The following is a 20502-nucleotide window of genomic DNA, read 5'->3' as shown; positions in this document are numbered from 1 at the left end:
AAAGTAAAAAGAAGCCATAGCATGTTAGTAGCAAGGCAAATGACACATGGTTCATGGCATGCATGGGTGGAAGGCCACACAGATGGAGGTCATGGGGAATGACAACAGAAAGGAAGATGTTTCAAAGACAGTACAGTCCAACTTCTCTGCTTTAAGGTTCAGTCTCAACAAAAATAGTTTTTTTCATCAATCGTGGTGCAGATCAGCAGCAGAGTTTAGGATACGATAGATGACAACCTGGATGTGAGTAACACATCCACACGCCAGGCTGTTATCTGACATTTGTAATGGCCAGTGGTGTAATGTAAAGTAAATGCAATTGTATGTTTATTCGGCACTAATCCAAAAACCTCATTGATTCACCCCTCGGGTCATTAATGAAGAAATTATCGACACAGTACGGCCTCTAGGTTTTTTTTGTGTGTGTGTGTGTGTCTTTGGAAGCATGAGCCAAAGGTTGGTGTATTGAATGACAAAAACATGATAGGTTCAATATCCAATCAGCAGCCTGTGCAGTGATGCTGGGCTGAACTCACTGTGCAAAAGCAGCACCGTTATATTGAGAAGAAATATAGTAATTATGAGATATGGATTTTACTCAGATCAATTGTTTTGTAAAACTGAAGCAGGGGATGCATACCTACGACTGACAAAATAACAGCACTATCTTCATACATTAGCTGCATTTTATGTTCTGATTTACATTTTGCCACATTGCAGATACATTCATTCGAAACGTTTTCTCTTGATGCTGATGAAATCTGGGCAGCATTATATTTCGTTCAAAACACATTTGCTGTTGCAATTAGTGGTGAATGCTCAAGGAAATGATGCTTATGTTTACATGCACAACATATTCCAATTTTGACTTTTCTTTTGGGGGATCCATCTCTGCAAACTGAAGGCTAGTTGGTTTGTTTTCAATGCATAGCAGGCCGGCATAAGCTCTTGTAAAAAACCCCAATTTAGACATATATTCCAAATTGTGTGTATACATGTCCACAGAACGCTCCTACAACACGAATAATATCAACATATCCCACATGTCTTAATGGGAAAATGCTACATTCGGAATATCCAAACAGAATATGCTGTTTACATGACCCGTATCAAATTTGAAATATTGTCATATTTGGAAAATTGTGGAATATTTGGAGTATTTTGTGCATTTAAACACAGACAATATTGGAGAGGCAAGTCGTCTCGTAAAGGATAGACATATTACAGGTGGAACAAAAGAGCAGAGATCAGGTCAAAACTAAAAAAAGAGTTTTGTTACACAAATGTGGCAGCTCTTGAGTTTGATAAATGGGAAAACGTTATTTTGACACCTTTTTTATTTTCTAGATTCTTCAGCGGTGCAAACACTAAGAGGTCTACTGTAGTAGAGTACATCACAGATGGCTGGTGTGACTGTGCACACAGATAGAAAGGAGTGGGCGTGGCAGAGTTCACAGTATAGGGCCACTTCTTCAGTTACCATTACACCACTGGTCATGGCAGGGAGAATGGCCCATGCAAAACCACACATCCAAAACAAAAGCTGGTTATGAAGGTCAAGTCTATGACATGGATGGAAGGGTGATCTCATGTTATCAAAACTGCAAAAGCGAATCTCCGTGATTTGTAGTTTTACTCCAATGTCAGCCTTAGCTGGGGAGATTTGGATGGATCAGTTGTAAACACACCTTTCCCTTCTGTGTCCATCCATACCAGCAAATTTACTGTTTGTTTCGACACTTTTTTTGGCACAGGAATTATGATGATGTTTTATCTCTCCACAGCTGGGCAGCATTTCGCCTTCTATGACTCTGTGGCATGAAAATGCTGCTCAGCTGTATCTGCAGAGAACACAAATCACACAGGCCAAATTATGAAAATGTTTTCTTACCCAACAGATCATTTTTTCTAAAGAAGAGTCAAATTAACACCAAGATGTGCGTTCACTTTGGTCAATATGTGTTTGTGGCTGCTTTTTTTGAGTATGTGTTTGAAAAAATGAAAACAGATTGAAACTCAACCTTGGATCAACCCGGCATTCGCAATTTGCGTTACAGTGCCAATTTAGCGCACAGAGCCAGTATATCTATTTTTCTTTTAAAGAGCAGCAGTTTCAAGCCAACATTACAAGGAACAGCTGTGAAAGCTGCTGAAATTAAATGCAGATGTTGTAGCTAAAAATAAACCTCAGCTATTTCCCCACTCGTCTTGAAGTGAAGGAAAAACAGCAGCAACTTGTAAGAAATACTAGACATCTCAAAACAACAACAAAATAAACATGAAATGAAAGTAATTACGGGAATTAAAGGGGGACTGACTTGGATGAAGCCCATGTGAACCTCTGCTGTGGTAGTATTATAATGATCCAAACCTCCCACTGCTATATGGCTGTTGCCCAGCAAGCGCATGAAAAATAAAATATCGGGTTTCTTTTTGTGCCATGCACTGGCAGCCGTTGCCTTTAAGGGTCTCCAGTAAAGAACAGTCGAGATTAATCCAGTTGGAAGTGGCACCATGCAAAAGACTGTTAGGGCTGCATCCCCACTTAACTAGGCCACACACTGTATATTCAGGTCAGTCCTGAACCCATGAACTGTGAAACCCACTATACTTGGCAGTGGAAGAGAAAGATGGAGTCTTATGGACTGAATAAAAAGAAGAGAGAATGTGGAAAAATGACGAGGTGGGCAAAATGAAGAGATACGTGTTGAGGACAGTTTTCAGCTGTGGATTTGGGGCCATCATTAGAATATTGACATGCTATTGTAAGTTTTACCAATACATTCCGACTCTTGACTCGTCAAATACAGAGGCTTGGTCAGTGGCCTCGCAATTGAAACTATGACGCTCTAAGTAGCCCTCTAGCGTCAGTTCTGGACGTGCCAGGGATGGCTGTCAATATATTCTTTGTTACGCGCATAGTGTCTTTTAAAAATGATCTTCCATTTTCACAGCAATTTAGGTTCAGGCAAGAAAACAACTTAGGGTCAGGAAAAGACTGCGTTTGAAGTTAACCGGACTGACTTACGACTCACCTGACTAGTGACTCACTTGAATGACGATACTGACAACTCAAATGACTAACGACTGACGTGACAAACTAAGTCAACGATGACTTTTAGTTTCAGAGGGGACACGACCAGCGGTCTGCTGGCTGAAATTCCTGGGTGGAGGGGGGGGGAATAGTTTGACTGGCACATGTTGACCCTAAAGGGTTCAGTTACTGTAATCATACTTTTCAAAGACACCCATGTGTTGGACACAGATATTTATAGGTATTACCATTTATGAGACATTTTTAAATGTGTTTTTTCTAACATATTCAAGTCAAGGTTCCATCATGGTCTTTAAGTCGGTGCACTAAACTAACAATAATATATTGTATCTATTATGGGGCATTACTGAGCACGAGGGCATTCACAATGGTAAACATAATACATTCACAATGGTAATCAATAATTATTAATTGTACTTTTTCATAAATGTTTTTCATCTCTCATAAATCTGACATGCGGGACACCAATTAGTTTGCTTGAAATCTAGTTTGTTATGTTGGTGTATTTTTTTTTTTTAGATCCCTGGATGCTCACTTGACAGTTGAAAGGGAAGAATAATTTGGGGAATCAAAATCTCTTGTGTGGTTGAGTAAAAAATAGGCAAGAAAAACCCTCAAACTGAAGGGGGGAGGATGTCAGAAAGACAGGAAAGGGAGACAGAAAGAAAACCTGACAGGGTTCTTTTTTTCAGTAGAAGACAAACAGATGAGTTGTTTTATAGCACAGGTATAGTGCAATGGGGAGGCAGCCCAAGGTAAAATGTGCACCTTACACACAACAACAACAGAACAAAGGCTGACCGTGACCACATGGGTAGAGAAGTATTTGGTGGACAAAATGCTCTGGGTCTGACTGATATCTGGTCCGACTTCATTGCTCACTGAACTTGAGCTGTAACGGCTGCTTTACAGGAGCTACTGAAGACCAGGAGAGCAGAGCACCATGATGCTGAGCTTTATCTGTAGCAACAAAGCATCAAGGAGGAGCATATATATATATATACTGTATATAGCGAATATATGCATCTGCTCTTCATATGGATTCAATAGTTACTCTTCTGCAGACTTGTCTCTCAAAGTGAGCACAATATTTTCAAATGCTAATAGGGTGCTCCGTGCATGAAAACACTTAGAAATGTACTTCTCCAAGAGGAAAGGATTAGGTGGAGGAGACATAGCTGGAAACAAGAGGCTTGGCATTTACAGTTTAAAGAAAGAGAGTACAGGCCGATGGTGAAAGGAATATAAACTTTGGATGACCCAGCTTCAAGTCATGACTCACATATTTTTTACTTACAAGAAAGTTCGATTTTTCAGCAACTTTTGAGGCACACACATCGTACTACTCGATGACAACACACAGGTACATAGCTTTGTTGTCTGTGTGCATCTTTCTCTACATTCACTCGTCTTTAAGGAGAACTGAAAACCAGAGTCAAATTCCTTGCATGCTTAAACATACTTGGCCCATAAATTTGATTCTGATTTCATTGTCTTTTCCATTGTTCTGTCATTTAGTTCACAAACAGCATTTTACACCTCTACAAAATACTACAGAGAAACTCTGTAATTGTTAAACTATTGTAGAAGAATGTCAAATTGCTGTCTGCTTTATTGCATGGAAATAGAAATAAGAATTCTACAGTCCAATAAGCAACAACTCTCAGGCCAGCGTATTGTGTTGAAATAATGCCCCACTCTGCTCATTGGCCATGATGTAGCTATCATAATTAGTCTGCATTGAAACTCAGCCATTCCCAATGTTTAGTTTAGTTACCTGGACTTAATCTAACATTAATCCCAAACAAGGGTTTACTGTTGTAATTTTAACCATCAGTAAAACCTTTCATTTGATCATAAAGTCATATTGCTGGAATGAAAATCCTTTCAAGTTGGAGGAATATATTCTTCTCATTAATCACGACTGCAACACCCTGTATGCATTTCAGAGTTTGTGCTCATTTCACAGATTTTTGTGGAACTTTGTCTTTTCAAACCTACTGTATAGGCTGACATATTACATGTAACTTTGTATTGCTTTTAGCAAATAATATAATCCTCGACTTCTACTTTGTTTCAAACTGCACAGTAAAGTAAACAATGCATCCTCCATGCAACAGACGGAGACAGATGAGTCATGTCAGACCCTTACCAGCAAGCCAGCCAGCAAGCTTTGGATAAAGACCTGGTAAATAGTCAAGGATCCAATATAGCCTCTCTGGTCACGGTGGGAGCCTTGGTGCACTGTGGCTGCTGTGTGTGGATGCTTCGGGTGAGATGGTGGGAACAGTACCTGGGATGGTAGTGGGGTCTGTAGCTGTTCTGAAGGAGATGACGCCAGGCTCCGACTTGCCCTGCTGATTCTCTGCCACCACGTGAACCTCATACTCTGTATTCCAGTCCAGGCCGCTCAGCATCACATACTCACTGTTGTGGGGAATGCGGATCTCTGGTTTCCAGTCGGATACGTGCTTCTGAGGAAAGGAATGCAGAGGAGACAAAAGTCAAAGCTGGGTAACCAACTGGGAGTGTGGTCATTCTATACAGACACAGAGGAAAAGGCTCATTTCAGATTATTTGGGAATTATCCCATTCTCTATTTGGCCAATGCGCATTGTTCTTCAATAAACCCACAAACTACACAAGAGTTTACAGCACAGTTTTCAGTTCCACACAAAAAAAGCCATGTGAAAAGGAAAATAATGCAATTCACAATATCGAACTTGACAACAATCATATAGTTTCAATAAGAGTAAAAATGTGCTTCTGGCTAGAGATGGTTCAGTTTAACGTGCTAAAATCTGAATTAGTGAAGCGTCTTGGGGGCAACACACAACCCAGAGACGCCAACTCCTTCCTGAGAAGATGATTTAGGAGGGAATGAAGGTCTCCAGGCATTGAAGGACCGCTTCAACATTCTGATGAAAGGGTGCTTTAATGTGTCTGAGAGTTGTTGTCGGGTGTTATTTTTGGCAGAGGCTAGAAGTTTATTCCTGTTTCGGCAAACATTTCCAAACACTGTTCACTACCAATTTTCATGAAACCATTGAAAGAATTGGGAAAAACAATTTAAGCAGCAAAGTGGTACCAAGATACCTCCTTGCTCAGGATACTCACAGCCTTGTATCTGACCAGGTAGTGTTTAATGGGGGAACCGCCATCGTCCTGCTTGATCCAGTTGACCTTAAGAGTATTACCCCTTTCTTGGACCTTGACTTCTAGTATGGGGGCACTGGGTTCCCCTACACAGGACAAACCAATGAACCATGATTAGTATACATATATATGGCTGTTGCATGCACACCATTCTTTGTAGTTAGCTACTGTGCTTCCAAACCGTCCTGCTATGTTCAAATGGGCAAGTGTCTTCAAGGTCAGCTAAACTAAAAACTTAAATTGATCACCAGTTCAACCTATACTGTTTTAAAATGCTTCAATGAGCATTGCATCCAGAGGAAGTTACAGATGTGGTAGTTGTAATCACAGTGTGATTGAGGATCAACGACCACAACACAACCAATCAAATCCCTGCAGATCATTGGCTCCAGTGCTCCATGCTGTCATATGTTGACCATATCCATTATCCATTGGTATTATGTCAACAGAACTGTGGCTACATCTGACTAGTTTATGTAAGAGAGTGGTCAAATTAAATGCAATGATGATCTTTGTCAAACAAACACTAGATGTAAAATTAGAAGCTTTTAGCTTTATGTTTACACAGCAGTTCCAAACAGCTAAAACGTTAGCATGGAGCATCACAGCCCATGTTCTACTAGGGACATATGAATGACTTTGGTGTCAATGTTCTCATCAGTTGGGTATGCTAATGCCCACATAGGATCTATGACTATGTTTTCCTGACAAGGACTTGAGTCTCGAGTCACAAAGTGTTGGGCTTTGACACGGGAGTCTTCTGTTTGTTCCCTGTTTCTTACCAAAAGTCATTTTTGGTTTATTTTCACCACAACCACAATCATTCCCTAAACTTAAAGTACATATTTTAGCGCAGACCACAATCTGTCCTTAACTCGATCAAAAAGTGTTTGTGCCGAAATCAAACCAAACTTTACCAATGGCAGTGGCAGATCAGGAAACGATCATTTAATGCTGATTTAGAACAGTTTTGGAAGGCACTGATAACTGGAACTTGTTGGGACCAACATGAACTCACTTTTCAAGCATACAGTGAGGGAGTATTTGATTATCAAAGATATATTTTGAGGATCCTTTTGAGTAACCTTTTAACGGCAGCTTGAAGAGTCTGCAACCCAAGTGCCAGAATAAAACATTAGCATTGTATGTTTCTGCAAACCAGGGATACGTCGAATCTCAACATTTCTGAACAAAATATACGTTTCAAACCAACATTTCAGTTTCCGTTTTAACGCTTGCGGTTTCAAAACTGCATTCTAAATTATGTTTAAGTTTAGGCAACAGAACTAATTGGTTAGGTTTCGTAAAAGAACATGTTTTGTGGTAAAACAAGTACGTCACTTTTGGTAACACACAGGGCACAAACACCGGTCTCCACTGGTGATAGTCCTGTGTTTGACCCGTCCTCTCCACATGGACTTCCGCGGACTTAGATTAGAACGTATTTGTGAGACGTCAAAAAAAACAAATGAAATCCGGGATAAAATATGTTCCCTTGAAACCTAATTGACAGTGCAGTTTTGTAATGTGGGAACTTGCTGGGGACAGAGGGCTGTGGCAAAGAGCTGTTGTTCTCCTTGAGGCTCCTCATTACCTTCTCTGCTCTCCTGAGTAATGACTGCTGGGTCACTGGATAATGAGCCTGTAGGCCTTGGTTACTCTATTACTTTTGATAATACATACATAGTCTTGTGCTAGGGAAGGCTGAGGTGTTTTCTGTGCATGGCCTTTACTCTCATGCCACTGTAAGGGAGGAGTCTAGCAAATCCAAACTCATTAATTATGTACACCGGCTACACACAGTTAGCCTTGGGATCATGTTATTAAACTGACTACTTGATGACGTGACAGCCTTTGCCCTGAGCTAACACACAAGCAGATGGCAGAAGAAGAAAAAAACTCCCATTGTATCTTATATAATCAAAGAAACGATGAAGATTTGAATGCATGCTTTAGTTGGGAGGTCATTAAGTAGGTAAGGATTGAAATAACATTGGCATACATTTCAAATTGACACAGAAAAAAAAAGAGCCAGTAATCATGTTTCCACACCCAATATTCAATATTTCAAACTCTTTGTGGTTGTAGTTAATTAAATGAATAATGCATGAAGGCACTCTTTCTTGTAATCATCAGAGCGCACTGGCTGAAAACAAGCATTCCACTAGACTGGGGTGAGCATGACAGATGCTGGAAGTGAATCAGACAGTGTTAGTTAGTGACAGCAGCAGGTAGACATTTGGTACATTGAGCATTGTTATTCATAAGCATCACTCTTGGTTAGGTCTTTTTTTTTTTCTGAGGCTAAAACAGAGAAAGAGAGTGGTTAGGATGAGAAGCTTCTCCATGCAAGCTGGAAATCTTGGGTGCTGCTACACATATGGAGGGGAAACATGTGGAGCGCTGCCCAATGACCTCACACTGACACACATGTAGGAGGTGTGGTTCCACATGTACCCCGACCGAATAACCCCTCGTCCCCCAGCGTATACAATGAGGTGTTAAGTGGATAGAATTGAACAGGAATTATTGAAAACATGCTGATGGGTACAGGAATTCTTAATTTTTCAATTGTTTGGGTTCATAGTTCCATCTGATATAACGTTTAATGCTGAAAAATAATGTAAAAGTAACACTCAGCCTATACTCACTATTATAAATTGAATGCTTCACTGTGCAGCTTGAACTTTAAAATAAAACCCATATGATGAATTATGCATATTGCTGGTATACAAGTGGTTAAAGCATCATATTTGTGTTTCATGTTTTTTTTGTTTTTTTTTCAGTGTTTTATGTATATGTAGAAGAAGACATGACACCAAAGACACAGCCACATGCAGACAGGACTGACTTTCTCTTTGGGAAACAGCAGAAGAAGAAGAAGGACGCAACAAGAAACTGTGAATAAACTTGCATGCAGCAGTAATGCAATGGGCCGCTGTCCAATCAGTGAAACCCTGTGAGCTACTGTATCATTTGAGGAAAAGTTGAGGATAGGAGGACTATGTTTAACAGTGCATGCGATGCAGAATTCAGTCAGGGGCGCTTTGTGAGGGTGCTCTTGTGATGTTTCAATGCCATTCAATATGCATTGGTGAATAACAAAAATAGACATTTTGATGAAACAAAAAAAGCTGATTGTCAAAATGAAATCTATGACTTTAAGAGGACATAGAAGCAAATTTACAGCTAAAATTAAAAAACAAACAAAGGCTATCAAAACCAACATATTGCTAAATAAATTTATAATCAAGTTTTTATATAAAAAATAACGACAAGAAAAAACACACCAGGGATTCACAAAATAAAAGTGTGGATTAAAATGTATCTAATAACCCCATTGTACCTAATTCTTTGTCCCATAACTAATCCTGACTAATATGTTGCTACATGATCTTGTTAATTATCTTCCAGCTAGTCCAGTTCTTCATTCATAATCTTGGTTTTTAGTATTCTTTGATAATTTTGATTATTGAATAAATGGAAAATAGGAGAAACATTTAATCCATCCTCATATGACTTGCACAGCGCTGTGGCTGATTGAGTCACGTTGAAACGGAACAACTCAGGAGAGCTCAAATCAGAGACCTCGGTTCCACCGGGTATTAACATGCAATCTGGATCTGGTTATCATTTCTGGATCAGGGCAAACACATGTGAAAGTGTTAACAATCGCATTAAGCTAGCTCAGTTAACCACAGAGAAGAGAATGTGGCCCTGGTGTGTATTTCTCCCATTATCATATTATATTGCCAATATACTATTAATTTTTCATAAGGCACTAAGAGGAGATGGTCTTGCATTGTTAATTAATGACTGTAATGGAGAATTGGCAAAAACATCATTGTTGGCTGGAAGGAAGAAAAGGTCTTAAGATGAGTGAGATGATGAAATAGTGCATATTTACTAAATGTTCACTACATATTTACAGAATTGGCTTTAAGATGGATGAAACATGGCCAAATAAAAGGTTTCGCCTATGAATCTAATTTAACGAAAGCCTTCTGAATGATCATCTTATGATCTCAAACTAAACAAAATAAAAATTACCTTCTGTTGGCCAGCGAAGACGACATCATCAGCACCATGCAAGAGCCACATGACAAAGTCACATGATGTGCACGCACATGATTGTTTGATTGGACAATACAGGAGAAGGAGGGAGGGGGGAGAGGCACGGGGCACATGGAAAACACAGACAACATTTGTGAAAAGATGAAAACATGTCAACAGAATAAACAAATGAACAATAATGTTAAAGACACAATGGCACAAAGGGAACACAAACAACCGAGAGAAAAACAATAATCGATAAATAGATTTTTTGAATAGATGTACAAAAGTAAACATGTTGCTGAATATATGAAGTAATTCCAGACTTTCAGTTTTGGTTTTTGGAAACATGTTGAATACTAAATAAATGAAGAAAGAAATTAATTGATATTGATTTTAAGATATAGATTTTAGATACAACCAAAACTGGACATCTATAATTGCCTCATGCATTAACATAATCAACAGCTTTTCCTCGGACACATTTTTCTGTCATTCTAATGTTTTAGATAGCAACATTAATTCCAATCTGAATTTGAACTATGCTGCGCTCGAACACCAAGTGTGCCATTTTAGACAAATTAGAGGTATAAAAGAAAAACACAGCGGTTTGTTTGGTTTCCCAGGGACAAACTAGAACTCAGGGTCAAAAGAGGAAACTCTGCAGCTTTGAGAATACAAATCTTGGCAACTGAATACGATTCACAAAGCAGCAGACAACAGCATGAACACATGAAACATCAGGAGAAATAAGGTCTAAAAGCATTTGTGACATTTGCTTTGAGTGATGCACTTGCAGAAAACACACTATGAACAACTACATCCTAGCTGACTCTAAAGTAAAGCCACATGTTGTTAAAAGTGAGTTCAAAGGGAGAGATTTGGTTAGGAACACAGCAAGAACATACAATTCTCATACAGTACAGGATCTCATTTAAAAGGAGCGACAATAGACGTACAACAATTACCCCATTAACCTTGTACCAAACACACAAATCATGTATGTTTACATACTGTTGCTTCAGGAATTAAAGCAATAATTAGTTTGATGGGTTAGTTGCTTGAAGGTGCAATCACTTATACTTTTACTGGCTCTTTGCACAAAATAATGACAGAATATCAGCAGTTTAGTTCCTGGTTGTGTTGTTCAGGGCACACTGAGCAACACAGCAAGTAGAGGAAACTACCTCACATTACTGCCTGTCAAATGCACAAGACTAGTGTGAAGCACGCTGTCATGAAGGATAGATGATCTGGTACTGTGTCTGAGCTGAACGGACACAATGATACGAAATATAGACGAGCTCTCAAGGAAAGTCAACGTCTTGAGTGGTTTTGATAAGAATTGCAATATGTAGATGGAAGAGAGGCAGAAACAGGTTTGGTAGGTAGTAGGAAGTGGAGGGAAAAGCATTACTGCAGGGTGGTAGCTCTCTTTGTTTTGTCTAATCAGGCATCAAGGTAGACTGTCAGAATGGCTTACCAATGAAACAATACATTTAGAAGAAACAACTAAATATATTGTTGATAATAGCCCATTTCCAAACCAATCAGTGCTTAACCAATTGGATGTTAAAAATGCTCATTTTGAAGATCTAAGACGTAGTAGGTGTTAGCATGGATCCTATCACTCACTGTTTATGCCTAAATGTCGTGTTTCCATGATTATGTTGTGTGATAGAGTTTTATGAGTCTTCAGTGTCAGCACAGAGTTCTGTAGACCAGGTCTACCAGGGTCTTCAAAGGTCAGGTTTACCAGGTCACAGCTGATTTACAGTAGTATAACCTTCTCTAAACCCACTGCACCAAAATCAGAGGAGTCTTAAGTACAGTATGTGCTGTGATTTGAGTCTTCATGTTAATGCATTCACAACACCATAGTCAGGCTGTTAGAAGGGCAACCGTCATGCCCTTGACAAATGTTAGTAAAATCATGATCTAGTGTTAACAAAGCTCATTTTGCTGTCGCTATACTCTACAGAGGGTGTACGAGCTCTCCTATCAGCCACACTGGAAAGAAATTAACATCTACACCAAGTGTAAGGCCAAGCAGGTAAGAGAGACAGAGGTGAAGAGAGAGACACACTGCACACCGCACGACTGGCATACTCACTAAGAGCCACACTGGTGGTGGCAATAGGGGGTGGTGTCTCTGATGAAACTGAAAGATGGTGAAAACATGGTGAGAAGAGCTGGAGCTCTCTTCAACAAGAGCAACTCCCTGCTGGGTTCACTTGTGTTTTTATACCGTCTTCGTGATTCAGTCCTGTGGAACAATGTCTCCTCTTGTTTTTCCGTACCTCTTAGCACATACACACTGGACCTACTTTAGTGAAACACTTAGGCTTGGATAACAGACTATTTGCACGACAAGTCTGGACCACACGTGAGCTACGAGCAGCTGGCTCAGGCGTCGCCATGTTGAGAGCCCACAGTGCCGGCTGCCCACTGCTCCTTAATATCACATCCTTAATATCTGTGAGTACAAAAGGGGAATCCTTAAGATTTCAGGGCATTGAAGGCCTGAATATTCAAACCTTATTTACCCAGATGGGGCCATTTATGTGCGAGGTTGCCCTGCTTTTAATATCATTACCAGTAAATATTCTAATCTCACGTTGATTATCACAAGGCAGTACAACCGTTAATCCTCTTTGTGGTCTCTAAAGACAGTATACCTTCTTTAAAGGCCTGATATACAGTAACACCCATTGGCTAAACTGCTGCAGTGCACAAGTGCAATGCAATTTATACTACTGAGACACCAAGAGGAGGATGCTACGGGCAAGCAATACTAAAGAAGCAACGGTGGCACTACGGACGAGGGTACAAATAACACACTTGCTGCAGACTGCACTGTAAGTCATATCAATCGGTCACATTGGAAAACAAACCTGAGGCCATATTAGAGTAACGGAATGGACTGCCGTCTAGAAAATGAGTACAACAGGTCATGAAATGAGTACTGTTTTTCAAGTAAGGCGAAAAACATTTCAAGGTTTTAGGTGATGACTTCTGTGGAACTCTCAAACCTTCAATCAGAAAATCAATGTTCTAATAGAGTGCTGCAGGGATGACTGTATTTGTAGGCTAGCATCGCACTGGTTCCATCGAAAAAAACACAATAGCCATTAGATTTTGGATTATTGCAGAAAATAAGCTGTTATAATGACACATAATGATACTTACAGGTTTTGTTCAGCAAGATTATCTTCACATGACCTCATCACCTCATGAAAGAATACACCAGTTAAAAATTATTTGTTGTATGTGAACAAACTACACCACTGTATACACAACAAGGCTGTAAAGGCAGACTCGTTGACGTGATGACGTTTCAGTCGACTCATTTATCCACTTGTTCACAATCACCTTTTTTAAGACACAAAAGCTTCAAAATTCACGAGAGGTGTTTTCACTGATGTATTTTATGTCGTAGAACACGTTAAAAATCAACCAAGCGTGTGTTAACCGCAGACCTTATTTTAGGCTTAACAAAAAAACATTTCAAAAAAACATTGACTTTGAGACGATGGAACCTGAAGTGCAAAATGCTAACTCGTTTCCAGGTTTAAGGACATATTTCTGCAGCACTCTTTAGGGAATGGTCAAAAAAAAGCAAATAAATGCAGTGGAGATGGAAGTAAAGAGAAAAATAAAGCAGACAAGACAGGGAGAAATGAAACTTACTTGTGAAAGAATACCCTGGGAAGTCCAGTGGAATACAGAACAGATGGGAAACCATGATGAGGAAACAACAAAACAAAAAGAAGAAACAAAAGACAATGAAATGAGAAACATGAACAATGAGAGAGGGCATCGCTGTCCTGCCACACCATTAACCCACTGCCACACTGGTACTGTGTCTTATTACACGCTTTGTCTCCAGCGAGTCTCGCTTCTCTTTGTTCTGCAGCTAACTCTGGCTTTGATAATACTGCTACTGTATTACCCTCAACATTAGAAAATTGTCTTTTTAATGATTTCCCGCTCAGACGCGACCTTGGTCTGAGCATTTTCTTAAAAGAACACTGGCTTTCTGGATGACAATCTCATGCTTCTCTGAAGTAAAAATAACACATTACATGACAACTTGCATGCAATTTAAACTGATTCCTCCATGTCTGTTATCATTTTATTTCTGTTAATGATGCACTGAATTAAGCTTGAGCTCATCCTTTATGTTATACATTAAAAAACAAACGTTCTAGTTAGACTGGTGTAAAATCAATAAATACATCAGACACAAAGCCTCTTTCTTTCAGGAATCAGGATGCCGAGGAGGGTTTTTTTCTGCAGAGGCAGTAGGGTGATGAAGCACAGATGGAAGCATGGCATAGAGGCTGGTACAAACTAAAACAAAGATTTATTCATGAACCTGATTTGAAAAGCTGACTGAGAATTAGATCCGTTGTGCCTAACTGAGGCCTTGGTACACTCGCTCTGCGGTGGATAGAAGGAAATAAGGGTAATTCTGGTTTATTATGATTTGAGTCATTCATTCTATAAGAAATAATCGCATGAAACCAACAAAGTAAGTCGGGAACAGCGTCTGACACGGCAAGTATCACCCAATAATGTCCATGTAAACATCCATCATAGTTTACGGACAGACTTTCATGTATAGTTTTGAATCATTCATATTTCCTGCACAATGCGGGATTATTACTAACAAATAGAGTGGTTTAGATAATCTGGCTAAACTGTATTACAACCTTTCTGATTGCCTGACTGCTCCTGTTTCCGGACTTTATTGAATGTTGCTATGTCACAAATCTTTTGGCCACATTGGATTTAATGAGTGTGGCTGTAAGGCAGTACAATTAAGAGTGATGGCTCACAACTGTCCAAGAACTAATACCTTTGTCTATGCAATCATGTGGTATCATGTTACTTACTGGATAAACGTAAACCTTAGAGATGACTCATCTCTTCTGTACAGCATTGACGCTTTCAGCCTAGAGCCAATTGTGGACCTCTAATTTATCCTTCAATGAGAAAGCATTATGCGACATGCTGCTGCACATAAATAAACACGTAATTGTCACATTTGATGTCAAGCCGGCACGTTCTGATTGACGACAGGTGTTGCGCACCTGCTCTTTGCTGTAAGGTTGCAGATGATGCCATATGCCTAACACAGCTGTGATTTGACGCCAGATTATTCACCAAGAAAAATTGAAATGGTGAGAACACAGAGGGTGGCAGCAATCTTCCCTCATCTGTCTGACAAGTAGCTATTCTCCTTGTATTTCCCTTGATCCGTCAAGGTGACTTCATTCTCCTTTCTCCCAAACACAGACGGATAGAACATTTCCTCCACTTCCGACATTTCATCGTGTGCTGCCATTTCCTCCACGAAATATAAACAACCTTCAGCAGGGCTTGACCCCTGGCAGCTACTGTATATTAACAATGTGCGCCGTTAATGAATTATAAATACAGAAACTGACACTTCTTCACATGGCGGTATAAATCAGCTATAGAAATGCACAAGTACCTTCCAGAAAGCTTTCACTGAATCACCTGAGTTGTGGGCTAAAAAGGCAGAGCTCTGTGGAATGGAAGGAGGCACGGAGAGCCTTAAACGTTGCAAACAGTCATTATGAAAGAGGCACATAATACTGTCCAGTGATGAAGGACACGGGCTTTACTTAGTTTACACTATTAACCAAGTTGGATTATGAAGTGGCACTGGGAATTATCGTTCCCTCGTTGGCCTGGCTGAAAAAAGGCCTGCACTGGGAGGGGGTGGGGGGCTTGGCGTGAGAATAGAGGAGAGTAGGGGCGAAAGCATCTGGCCTCAGCTAGACATGAGCAGGCAGTGGAGTGAGCAACAGCATTAGGTTCAAAGCATTGAGTTCAGATGTGCACTTACTGAGGGCAGGGACACGAACAGCGAGGGCAGTACTTACGGACTGGCTCAGTCTTGAAAGTGCTGGGCAGGCTGCTCTCGCCTTCGCCCTTGCCGTTGATGGCCGACATCTTGACCTCGTAGGTGGTCTCTGGCTTCAGGCCAACGATGGTGATCGCGGTCATGTCTGTGGGAGGTGAGGTAGCATTATTCCAGGCAGGTATAGAGGGGACAGAGAATGAACAGGGAATAAAGGCAAAATATATGCCGTCAAGGAGATTATGTTTGTAGTTTGGTTTGTCATAAGGATGACTTATTTTTCACTTGTGTTAACATTGAGAGATTGGGCCTATTTTCTTGGCAGAAGTCTGAGCTCTCCGAGTGCCCGTCTAAATCTTCATGCGCTAATGAATAGGCTAAATTAGAACGCAGTTATTCATGCAAAATGTCTTTTGTGAAAAACTAGTACGAGCTTCTTTGTCCAAAAAATGCAAACATAGATCTTATTAGGCATTCAACCCAAACATCTGATGCAGTCATTTTGTTTCTAACAATCTGCACAATTTCAGTTTTCACTAAATAAAAACACTACACAACTTGGTTAGAACCACCCAATAAACTCACAGATGTCACTGATTGAAAACGTGCATGTAATGGTCACCAGCGAGCACATGGGGCGAAGAAGACCAGCATCATGAAGAGCAAATGCCCAAAAAAAGGACAAGTTGCTGTAATTACAGTGGGGTTTTGGTTTACGATCACTGGCATATTTAATAGGATAATACGATTAAAGATAAATTGCAAAATAAATTGTGCAACGTGTAGTACAGAGAGAACGCTATTAGGCAAGCCTGCTGGTGTAATCTATAAATGTAATTTCAATGGGTGAAGGGAATTAACTAATCATACGGCAATAAAGCATTTTGATAGCTTCAAATATAACATGTAGTTTTTGAATAATTACTTTAAGTGTGCACTTGTGTTGTAAAACATTTCATTAGAGAGACACTGTTATTACCATATTAGCAAGGCACTGTAGAGATTTCAATCAGGATAACGCAGACACACACACGTGTTTCCTGACTTTTGACATAAAGACCGACTTGACTGATATGTCCCTGTGTATCACAAAGAATAGGCGACTGCTTGGGGAAACTGTATGAATATAGCAAAAAATACAGACACCAGACATCCAGGTTAGTCCGGGATTAAATAATGAATCATTTCATACTTGTTTTCAGTGAGAGCAAAGCCGTTTATCATGTTCTGTCTGATTCATTATCACCTAACCCAATAAAAAAATAAATAAACAATGCACCACACGCCCGAATTCAACACTAATTTGTCTTTGCGTCAATCAATCAACGTGCAAGTACGCTAATGGTTAGCTGTCAGGCTGAAGAGTTAGCCCCGTCTTTTTCTTAAGGCGATGCACCTAATGGTGCTTGCATAGGCGCATACATGTGCGCGTGCATGAACGCACGGTACACTTAAGGGTTCTGGCTAGGGGGTATGAAAATATGTTCAGCCTGATAAAAAGCACGAGGCCAAATGAATCCATGGCTGGGCTTTTAGCACCTGCAGTATCAGTAAAACTGATGTCACTGCAGAAGCCCTTTATGATCAGTTGAGATTCCCAGTCGGCCCGCAGTAATTTACCCATGATTACCACATGCTGGTTTCCTCTGCTTCTCGAAAAGGTTATCTCCACAAATCATAACAATCGTTACAAATTCGACTGACTTCGGTGTGTGTTAATCATTGTGGTGCTACAGTGCATGCTTACTGCGGCATCAATGACTGTGTATTGATGTCAGAGAAATCAATCTTTTAAAAGCTATTATGGAAGCATATAGGCTCTATGATTATGGCCGCGATATGTAACTAGATTCACAATGCCCTGGCCTATTTCTAACCTCAGCAGATTATTTGTCCAGGCTTTGAGAAATCTGTCTCTGAAATATCTTGTCACCACCCAAACAAACTGGAGTTGAATGTCATTTGGTTTGGGATGCTCACAGCATTGGAAAATTACATTTAAAAAAAGTTCAACAGGAATGTTTCAAAAGTTCTGTGGACCGTGTCTAGAGTATTAGTGAAGAAAAGTAAACCGATAGCCAACACTGAGCAAATAATGATGTTCTCCAACAATGCATTTGTGCCAAGCAGCACTTTGTTGCTGTTCGTATCTGTAATCTTGGAGACAAGGGTCATATACTGTGAGCAATCCTAGGAACTACAGCAAGCTTTTTTAGGAAATTATTTTGCCAGTTAAAATATTTAATTGATGAAAGATTTAGATTTTCGGAAACAGATGAATGGGCTTGGGTCCGAGTGCCACAGAATAAGTTTTACAGGGTTCAGTATAAAGCAAAGCAGCTACTTTAACTTTGACTTGTAGCCTCATGTATGTGCCCACTTGCAGGTGTAGATATTTATATATGGACCCACAGTGATGGGTGGGGTATCTATATGTGGCAGTACTGCATTCAAACATGTGATGGCAGCCCTGGTTCACAATATTGTGAGAGACACTTTTAACTCAAACTCAATGATTCATCTTTAATCAATGACAAATCACTTACGTCTTCCCTGGCATGTTGTATCTCAAATTACTTAGCTTTTAGCATTCCTGACTTTACATATTAATGCTACAAATATACTATAAATAACATATGTAGGGATGTACATTGCAACAGGCATGGTTCATTCAGTGCATGCGTGTTTTGGAAAGGCTTTCATTTATAAGTTGTGGGGTAACTGATGTTGTCAAATGAGATATTCTCAGTAACATTTACAGTTGGCGTGTGGTTGCATGTGTTTTGTTTTGTGCAAACGCTTGCACGACAGGCGGCTCTTGGGCATTGAGTTGACAGCGGAGCATGTCAGCCACTGACTGATACGTCCCATGTGGCAGACAGGACGAGAACCATCCAGATCTGTAAGAGCCTCAAAACCCGCAGTGGGACGGGGGTATTATCTGGGGCCTGTCAGTGTCTGAGCTGACTGACATTTAGGCTACACTGTGTTCCACCGCTCCTCCTGACATCAGCTACTGTCGCGTTGGCATTAACTGTTGTTGCTATCCGAAACGTTTTCGGTAGTTTTGGCCCAGATTTCCCTTCTTAGATGTATTTTGAAAGAAATAGACCCGAAAATAATTGTTAATGAATGGATAGAGTAAAGTGTGAGTGTTCCAGAAATGTAAGAACCATATTAATGGAGAAAATGTACTGATGAAAAAAAGCTAACTTTCATGGATTTTGTCAGTTGTATTGGTTTTCTTTTACTTATTTCCATTTGGGACATAAATTATGTTTTGGCACTACAGTTCCAATTGTGCTTATGAACTGAAAACAGGGAGAGTAGCTGCTGTTGCTGATGGTACACCGGAGCCCTGTTTGTTTATTATTTCTTTCAAACTGAAGTTTGATAATATAATATATTACTATTATATTTTCGCGAAAGCTCCACCATGAAAAGTAAATTCAGTAAAATTTCAGTTTCTCTTTGCACTGTAACAATTACAATAAGTGGGTTACCTAAACAGTTAAAACGTTATAATAAAAGGCGAGATTTGAAGGTCAATTAGCTCCTGTTTCGTTTGGGTGCTGAGGATTGAAATAGCTTCAGGGGGTAGTGATGCAGGTGATGCGTCCTCAGAGACCGCAGAAAACACTGCACCTGAAGAGAGAATTTTATAACATCCATTGCATCCAATTTGCTTGATTGAAAGTATTCTTTTCAGGCTTTCATGGTAAATGTGTGTAAGTGGTGGTGTAACACTGAATCACATTGAGCAGAAATATCCGTCACGGCAGGTGGTTTTGATCAATTGTCAGTGAAAAAATATGCTTAAAAAAAAGCCCAACACAAGACTTCTTTGAAATCATTTGTGTGAATGGTTTGCATAGATTTTTGACAGGAGAGACGGTTGACTCACCATCACTAGCATAGTGCTCTTTGCCGGTCCAATCCTGGCCAGTCAAACGCCATTCCACTCTGTACTTAATAATGGGAACTCCCCCCATGGAGTCAGGCTCTTCAAACTTCACCACTGCTGTGCTGGAGAAAGGTTCCACTTGTTCGATTTCTGGCGATGATGGCACCTCTGCAATAGAGTGCAAAAAAAAAAGCCTTTTGAAAAACTCATATTAAAAGTTTGCAGTGCTGCAAAGATTCCCATGAAAAAAAAAAGATTTCACAAAAGGCGTGTAACTCACAGTATATACACGGTATAACATGTTTATTGATTCCCATGAGAAACAACTTGGCACTGAAAATATTGCCATTATATAATGTTATGTAATGCAAATTGCATTTTTAACATATTATGATAAGCTAGTTATTTAAAGCTAATACTGTATATGTGTATCTGGTTTGT

At 39.9% G+C, this 20502-nt stretch overlaps 1 protein-coding gene across 13 annotated transcripts in view; it reads right to left on the bottom strand.

Moving 5' to 3' along the window:
* Positions 1–20502, bottom strand: part of ncam1a (neural cell adhesion molecule 1a) — a 220006-nt gene that overhangs the window by 18669 nt on the left and 180835 nt on the right. For 4 of the 13 annotated variants that reach the window (XM_031869060.1, XM_031869068.1, XM_031869063.1 and 1 more), the window contains 7 exons: positions 20062–20229; positions 16180–16305; positions 13955–13969; positions 12378–12425; positions 12051–12053; positions 6173–6297; positions 5349–5529 (listed from right to left, as the gene is read on the bottom strand). In XM_031869060.1, coding sequence (XP_031724920.1) covers positions 5349–5529; positions 6173–6297; positions 12051–12053; positions 12378–12425; positions 13955–13969; positions 16180–16305; positions 20062–20229 — 666 coding nt within the window. Of the gene's footprint in view, positions 1–5348; positions 5530–6172; positions 6298–12050; positions 12054–12377; positions 12426–12942; positions 12946–13954; positions 13970–16179; positions 16306–20061; positions 20230–20502 lie in introns of all 13 variants that reach the window. The other 9 variants (XM_031869066.1, XM_031869067.1, XM_031869071.1 and 6 more) reach the window with 4 other exon arrangements.

Source organism: Anarrhichthys ocellatus, unplaced genomic scaffold, assembly GCF_004355925.1.
Source record: "Anarrhichthys ocellatus isolate YVR2014 unplaced genomic scaffold, GSC_Weel_1.0 scaffold45, whole genome shotgun sequence".
In the NCBI taxonomy this organism is placed as follows: Eukaryota; Metazoa; Chordata; class Actinopteri; order Perciformes; family Anarhichadidae; genus Anarrhichthys; species Anarrhichthys ocellatus.
The sequence above is the reverse complement of the archived record's forward strand: the minus strand, read 5'-3'. Positions and strand labels throughout refer to the sequence as shown.